The 8,137-nt window shown below is 54.9% G+C and overlaps 1 protein-coding gene across 2 annotated transcripts; it reads right to left on the bottom strand.

Annotated features, from left to right (window-relative positions):
- Positions 1-486: 486 nt before the first annotated feature.
- On the bottom strand, positions 487-7,386 carry etv5a (ETS variant transcription factor 5a). 2 transcript variants are annotated; one of them, XM_037488717.2, is made up of 13 exons: positions 7,213-7,386; positions 5,983-6,147; positions 5,769-5,862; positions 5,637-5,684; positions 5,284-5,334; positions 3,788-3,911; positions 3,506-3,718; positions 3,112-3,410; positions 1,774-1,836; positions 1,590-1,658; positions 1,204-1,373; positions 1,002-1,109; positions 487-883 (listed from the first exon to the last, which is right to left on the bottom strand). In XM_037488717.2, exons 2-13 carry the CDS (start codon positions 6,028-6,030, stop codon positions 671-673), a joined length of 1,500 nt encoding a protein of 499 aa, XP_037344614.2. In that variant the 5' UTR covers positions 6,031-6,147; positions 7,213-7,386; the 3' UTR covers positions 487-670. The 2 variants fall into 2 exon arrangements, with proteins under 2 accessions (XP_037344614.2, XP_037344615.2); XM_037488718.2 differs by having other exon boundaries at positions 490-883; positions 1,008-1,109; positions 7,213-7,383.
- Positions 7,387-8,137: the final 751 nt, after the last annotated feature.

Raw genomic sequence — 8,137 nt, 5'->3', positions numbered from 1 at the left:
GCGCGCTAACGGTCTCCGGGGAGGAGCCAGCAGTGACGGACGCCGTCGACCATCAGCAACGTCTCAAAGTACATGGAAAAAAACCCCCGTCTGGCATCTAAAGACGAAACGGAGGATAAAGAGCCGTCGATCTACAGAAAGCTAATCGGTGGTTTTAGAATATGTGTGTGCGTGTTTTGGCAATTAAAGCCCTTTTACTCGGATCTCGTAGTTCAGATGTGGCAACATGAAAACGGGGGGGGTGGGGGGGGGGGGCAAAAAGGCAACTATAGAAGTATAGTTTATCTGTTTGATTTTCATTTTTGACTCTGTTTGGTTTCTTGATCGCAGACACAGAGGCAGCTCTTTAAAAAGGCGGCTTTGTTTGGTCACCGTGGCAACAGCAGCCCCTTCTTACAGTCCAGCCCCCCCCCCCTCCCCCCCCCGCAGGGTTCACATCCCTCTCTCGCCCCTCATTCTATCTTAGCTCGGGAGCTCAGAGTTTTATCCAGGGGGGGGGGGGGGGGGGGCACCTACGGAACCACAAGGCCCTGACAGGCGGCTCCAAAAGTTCCAGCTCTTGATTTTCTTTTTTTTTTTTGTTGCTCAGAGTGGACGTCGAGAGATTTTTTGGGAGTTTTTTTGCGTGCATGCCCCCCCCCCCCCCACACGCACACACACGGCTTCCCGCTCAGTAGCCGTAGCCGTCTGGGAAGGGCAGCCCCCCCCCGCATTGCTCGCCGGCGTCCAGCAGGTAGGGGGCCGTCTCCTCGTAGTGGGTGAGGGGCACGGTGTCGTCCTCCGGGTCCACCTTCAGGCTGGGCCTCTGGTTGTCGGGGAAGGCCATGGAGAAGAGCGCCTCGGGGTCGCACACAAACTTGTACACGTACCTCTCGCCGGCCACCTGAGGGACCAAGACACCGGTTAGCTCGACCCGCTTCCCCCAGATGGGTTATAAGCCAAATATCAACACCTCCACGGTCGAAGGGGGGGGGGAAAGAAAGGAAAAGGGGTGGACGTGCCTTTACCTTCTGCATGATGCCCTTCTCGTAGTAGTAGCGCAGCGAGCGGCTCAGCTTGTCGTAGTTCATGGCCGGTCGGTTCTTCTGGATCCCCCAGCGCCGGGCCACCTGCGGAACACAAGGGAAATCATGTGAGCGGCTCGTTTGGTTACAGACAATCAACGGTGGGGGGTGGGCGGGGTCTCGGTTCTCCGGCGCTGACCTCCTCGGGCTCGATGAGTTTGAACTCCATGCCGCGGCCGGTCCAGGCGATGAAGTGGCCGTTGGCCGGGTCGTCCAGCAGCGTGACCAGGAACTGCCAGAGCTGCAGCGAGCCGCGGCGCTGGTAGGGGGGGCCGTCGCGATAGACAGAGGGCTCCTGTTTCACTTTACCTGTGAGTGTGGGGGGGGGGAGAGAGAGAGAGAGAGAGAGAGTCAGTCGGCGCCAGACTCCACCGCGGCCACAGTGTGGTGAGACATTCCTGCCAGATGGCGACCGTGAAGTGGACCCGCTGTTCACTACGCACCAGGAGTCTGGACCGGCTAACTTCACGGGGATTCAGTATCTCGTACATTGCTGCTAATCTGGAGGGGGGGGGGGGTTCTTACCTTCTAATCTTTCAGGGACCACACAGGTATCGTCAAAGTACAGCTGAGCATCTCTGTCGAAGGAGAAGCCTGCGAGGAGGACAAAGGAGGAGCTCCATGAGCGGGTCGAAGGTGGAGCAGCAACGATGAACCTCACTCAAATCGACTCAATACACACAAAAGAAAGCAGCAGACCAGAACTTACTTTCGTGGTTGTTCTGGTAGAAGCTCCCCGCTCTCCCGAACAGCGACTGGCAGTTCGGCACCTCTGTAAACGAGAGGAGACGGAAGAGTTTAGACCGGAGACGTCCTCTCTGTCCAAGTGACTCTGGACCACCGAGCAGCACGGAGGAGACGTTGGGCCCAGATAAACATACCAGTGCAGGCATGAAGAAGAAAAAGCACAACAGGCGTGTTCATCCCCCCCCTCCTCCTCCTCTCCCCCCTCCTCACCCGCATGTCCACCAAGTCCTCCAAACAAGATCAGCACCACGGTGGCTGCATTACATCTCAATGACAATAGAGTTAAACCAGTCCTTCCCCCCCCCCCGAGGGATCAAGGCCTGTGTTCAATCACAGCAGCAGCCCCCCCCCCACCTCCCTCCCTCCCCCATCAATACATTATTCTGTTTCCTGTCTACTGATAAGGCAACCACAGATCAATCTCCAGCAAGCGTCTTCTTAAATCGGTCTGCTGTCGTCCTCGCGGTTCTTGGAGCCTTCGAGGCCGCGTGTGGAGAGAGAGGACGGAGCAACGTAGAACACCACCCTCAGTCCAACACACACACACACACACACACACACACACACACAATCCATCCATCCATCCAGAGATACTAGCCCTCTGTGACGTAGGTATTTAAAAGGCCACAAGAAGCTAAGAGGATTTGTCATTACATCATCGCCCGGGCCAGCCGGTCAGCACCAGGCAGAAAAGGGATGAGACCGGAGGAGAGTGAGCGCGATTAAAGAAAAGCAGGGTTTTATGGAAAAGACGAATGTTAATGCATCAGAGCGAGGAGGGCAGCTGGGCGAGTGGGCGTTGCTGCGGTTTTGTTTTGTTTGAAACGGAGCGAGTCGTCGGCCTTTCTTTATTTCTAAAACAAAAAGAAACCCAGGGATGAGAACTTCCCGGCGCTGCTGCGCTGGACCTGCTTCGGGTCAGCAGGTCCTCAGAGGGCTTCTGGCGGAGATCTATTTCAGGTCGGCTCAGTGAAGAGGTGCTCGCCACCTGGCTGCCTGACCCACTTACTTTCTGCCCTTGGAGGCTTAGGCCCAGCTGAAAGACCCACTTTTACTTCACTGGCGTCACTCTGGAGGAGCGATGCAGATTAGGCTCAGAGCGCTCGGGCTTCTGCTGCGTGCTAAAACTGGCGAGGGGCTGCTAGCGCCCAGAACCAACACGGCCACATTCCTCGCCCTCTGCCCGAGACAATTACTCTCACGCAGCAGAGCTACAGACTTCTTCTTCTTCTACTTCTCGGCTATTTAATTGCACCCCCACTTTTTTCGGCTTGTCTCAGTCGCTGGCCGTCGCTCTCACCAGAATCGAAGCAGAAGTCGCGCGGCTCCGGCTTGATGGCCATCGGGTGGAAGGCCGCCTGCCGCGGGGGGGCCGGGGGCGCCATGCTGGGGACGCCCTGCTCCGCGTACCGCGGGTCGACGAGCTCCTGCTTGAAGCCCTGCGGCGGCGCGGCGACGCACGGCTCCGACATCTGCCGGTGGTACGGCGGCCGGCCGTCGCGTGGCAGGCTGCTGGGGGGCTGTGGCAGGAAGTGGGGGCGCCCTTGCCTCTCTGTCGGCGGGAAAGAGAGACACGGCTCCGACATCTGCCGCTGAAACCTAGAGACGGGACGGAGAGAGGGGGGGGGGGTGAGAGGGCGGCTGCGGGTTGGTTGGCGGCGGCGGCGGCGGGCCCCCCCGGAGACTCATCTCACCTGTGCTCAGGTGAGAAGCTGTTGGCATCCTGGCTGACGGGCGCGCACGGCACGGCGAAGGGGGGGCCGCGGCTGTGGAGCGAGAGCCCCTGCTGTTCGGGGGTGGCCACGTGGGGGCGAGGAGGCGGGGCCTGCTCGGCCAGCGGGTGCGTTGCTGCCGTGCCGGATGGAGAGACCGGCATCGAGGGGGGGGTGGGCTTCCTGTCACAGGCACTGTGGAGGAGGAGAAATCATCAACGACCCGCGTGGTGCGTCGGGGGCGGCGGCGGCCCGCCCACATACCTGTAGCTGTAAAGGCACTTCTCCCCGTAGGGCATGGGACTCCGGTCCTGGCGACAGGGAGAAAACTCTTTGGAGGGGGTCAGCTCCCGTTTGATCTTGGCCGGCGGCGGGCCATGGAACATCACTGCACAGCAGGAGAAGCGACAGAGTGCATTAGATGGACTGCAGATGGCGGCCCGATCGAAGCCATGAACAGAAGTGCAGCAGTTATCTCGACCACATTTTGGAACTGATGGATAAATGGACGCATGGACAACGTCTGCGTATTCCCTCGACTGACAGGCGCCACTTAGCTGCCGCTTATCGCCCGGCCTGCGCTGCAAGACAACAACAACAACAACAACAACCCGTCCACCGCGCTACGGTAGCACGGCAACAACTGCACACACACACACAAACAGAGACGCAATCAAGCCCCACGTGCGACGCCCATTAGAGGAGGCCAATAACAATACCCATGAATCAGCGGGGCAGTAATCTAATGGCGGTAAATGATTTTCTTCTCCCGCTCTGTAACCATTAGACACTAGCTGCAGCTCTCCGCGTATCGGATGCAGTTTCCGGGGCGCCATATAAGAGCCGGGGGCAGAAACTAGATCCCCCTGGCAAAGAGGGGGGGGGGGGTGGGGGGGGGCCACTGATGGACCGAAGCAGAGTGACAATGGGCACGAGAGCTCATCGGTCTGCGCGGTTCAGAATCCCCCAGTGGCTCGAGATTTAAAAAAGAAGAAGAGAAGAGAGCAAATAAATGAGGATTAGTGGGCGAGACCGCTACAAACTCCCATCATGCACCACCTGAGCTCCACGCAGCTCCTAAAAACTGAGAGTGCTCCCGAGTGAGTGAGTGAGAGAGAGAGAGAGAGACTGCAGCCTGGCAACAGACGCCGCAGTCAAACTCCCTCCTCAGTGGGAAACGCACGCCGTACAGTCCACGCCGCAGGGCGACCTCCGATTGGGCCTCTGGCAGGAAATGCAGACGAGTCGATGCATCAACCTCGATTAGAAGCTCTGGGTCCGTTTACAGCGCGCCGGGGCCACAGCATTTAATGGACAGCCCTCGACAAGAAGAAGAAGAACAACAACAACAAGCAGCAACCACACCCCGTCCACCCCCTACGGATCCTCTCAGCTGCGCAGACACAAGACAGGAAGCCCGCATGGAGCGTGAAGAAGGGCACGCGCCGCGTCCACCTCAGGAACGAGCGCGAGATCAGATTAGGGGGCCCGGCTGGCGCGGCGCCTCGTCGGCTGATCAGAACTCACAATGGGGGAGGCGAGCGAGTGAGAGGTGTGTTCCGATGAGTAGGAAGGAAGAATAGGAATAGGAGCGTAAAGGGTGACCCGGTGGCTCGAAAAAGAGCCGCTGGCTTCCCTCAAAGCAAGAAAAAGAAGAAGAAGAAGAAGAAGAAGAAGAAGAAGCCTGTGAGCGCAGTGCTGCCAGAGAGCTAATCAGACCAAACACACACACACACAGACACAGAAATCACAATACTCACAGCTATCCGACTGGAAATCTGGGACAAACTGTTCGTCATCGGGCACCTGGGCTGTGAAGAGCAGAGCGGAGCACGTGAGGAAAAAGCACTTTAATCTCTCAAAGAGGTGAAACAAGGGGGAAGAAAACTAATCCGCTGGACAGGGTTTTCATGGAAAGAGAGTAATGAGGTGTTTTAAGAATCAGGCTGCACAGATATGGGTCTCAGTCAGCAGTTTGTCATGCAGTGGACTTTACTCTTCTGGTTGTGAACACACAAACAACCATATTTTACTTTCTCAAAGTTAATTTATAATCTTAAAAACGACAAAATCGGTTTCCAAAGTCAAAATAATTCTAATAATGAAAATCTACCTTCTGCAATCCAGATCTCTTGCAGCTGACTGAGGTCTTGGAAAAGATCTGAAAGGGAGAAAAACAAACACAGTGAGCACAGACCCCACTTTCAGCGACAGCCCCCCCTCCCTTCACCTGCCGCAGCCTCACCTTCCGTGTCCTGCGCCAGTTCCGTGTCGACAAACTTCCTTTTCCTGTCGCTCAGAGGCCTGTGGTGGGACGGCTCCTCCGCGTGAGACTTGTGCTGTTGGGGAGAGGAGGAGGAAGAGGAAGAGGAGGAGGAGGAAGGAGCGCGTCGTAAATGCACAGAGCTCCATGCATCCATAACAGTGCGAGGACGTGAGGCCGGCGTGTGTCCACTTACGCTGGGCGGGACCATGAATGGCACCTGCTGGTCATAGAATCCGTCCATGTTATCTCTGTGATTAGGGGGCGGGACAGGGCTGGGGGGGCGGGGGGAGGGGGGGCTGATATGTGGGAGGGGAAAGGGGGAGGTGTTGGCTTTAAAGCGGCTACACGTCGTGGGTCACTGGAGGAGGAGGAGGAGGAGGAGGGGGACAACAAGACACAGCAGAAGTGAAAAGAGTGCAGACACATGTGGGCACTCCGTTTCTAAAAGTCACCACAGAGCATTGAGTGTGTAGACCTATGAAAGCCCCCCCCCCCCCCTCCCGGCCATCGGGGTGGAAAAGCTCTTAAAATCATAAATATAAAAAAGGTCCCTTCAATGCAAAACACAACGTTAAACCGCTGGCCTCAGCAGAGTGACATGACTCAGCCCGTCCCCTGTTAATGGGTGAGCCACGCTGGGCAATCATTACGCACACATTACACTTATTATACATTATATTAGTTATTATATTAGGACTAACTCATACCGTCCCAAAGCACATCATTCAACAAGGACTAGTCGCATTGTTAGAATATATCAATTCTATTCACAGGGGTGTCAAATGATTGATGATTAAAGAGAAAAGTGACTCAGACGGGATAAAAACTATAGAGATAAGACAGCGGGGCGATACGGTCCCTGAACGCACCAGATGGGATTTTACTTTTTACCTCACTTTTGCAGTTAAACATTTTTTTTAAAAGACAAACGGTGTAATTTGAGAAAAAAAAATTATGTGGAGACCAGCTCATTATAGACCGACGTTCTAAGTTTTATTAGGAGGGGGGGGCGCGATTACCCCCCCCCCCCCCCGCCTGCTCCTCCTCCTCCTCCCCGCCCTTCCCCCCACCCATCCCTCCCTTGTTTTTCTCAATGAAGTGAAACTTGATCCGAGTGGAAACACAGAGGGAAAAACACACAGAGAGAAAAGGAGGCGTCCATTCACAAAAAGGAGAAAAATAAACCTCAAAAGTGCGTGCGTGCACGCGCGCGCGCGCGGTGGACACAGCACGCGCCGCTTAGATAACGCAAGTACGGCGTCATAAAACGTCCGAAGCAGTAGACGCGTTTAAATAAGATGGCGCAGTGAAGCAAAGTCTAAAAGAACGTTAGAAAAACAGCCGTCGCAGCGCCTCGTTGGAGCAAGTTTAAAAAAAAAAAAAAAAAAAAAAGATGAAATAGGAAAAAGAGATTGCATCTTACCTCGTATGTGTCTGTGTACGTCCTCGATATCGAGATAATGCGGTATTAATATCCACCTAAAACCAGAGACAACGTGTAGCTTCAGTCGCGTAACCGTCCGCTCGCTGATGAAACCGAGGCGCCCTCCTCGACTCTCAAAACTCCACTGAGCTCCGTGGCGACGGCCCGGTCCGCTCTGCCCCAAGGACCGCAGCGGCGGCCGCGGAGACGGGCGCCGATTGGCGGAGCGGCGCCGTCAGTCAGAGCCGGGAGCCAATGGCGTCGCCGGGGCCGACTGCCTGTGCGTGAGGATTCCGTTTGGCCAATCACAGCGCGCCAAAGGCCTATTTTTATGAATGGTTGGATTTCATTCACATTCTCCCCCCCCCCCGCCCCCCCCCCCCCCGTCAATGCCGTGACAGAGTTTGTTAAAGGGCCAGCTGTGGACAGAAGACACGAAAGGTCGAACCAGACCTGTACGGCGGCTGCTGATGCGACGTCAGTGTGACGTTGACTCTACCTTCACTCTAAAATTAGATTATTACACTGTAAGAACAAATTGGATTTAAACTGAGTCACCGCCACGAAAACGCTGCATAATTAATGGAGAAGCTTATTTTAACAGGAAAGTGGTCTAGCCAGTGTGTGCTTCCGGAGAGCGATGCAAGAATACAAAGGGCCTTTTTTTCTAGTAAATTACATAAATTGGTATGATCTTATAAACAAGCGAGGTGTCTTTAGACAAGCACTCGTCCGATTAGCACATGGGCTACACGATGATTGACGACAGAAGACAATTTACTAGTCTCTAAATATATTATTTTTATTATCTGGAATATTTCACACTGCATTACTTCATTTAAATGTTAATTAATAGTATACATTTTCTTTTCCATCATACATCTTTTGAGGAATGTTGTAAATCATTCTATTTTGGAGGGATAGA

Source organism: Pungitius pungitius, chromosome 10 (genome assembly GCF_949316345.1).
Source record: "Pungitius pungitius chromosome 10, fPunPun2.1, whole genome shotgun sequence".
Classification (NCBI taxonomy): Eukaryota; Metazoa; Chordata; class Actinopteri; order Perciformes; family Gasterosteidae; genus Pungitius; species Pungitius pungitius.
This window is presented reverse-complemented; position numbering and strand designations above follow the sequence as displayed.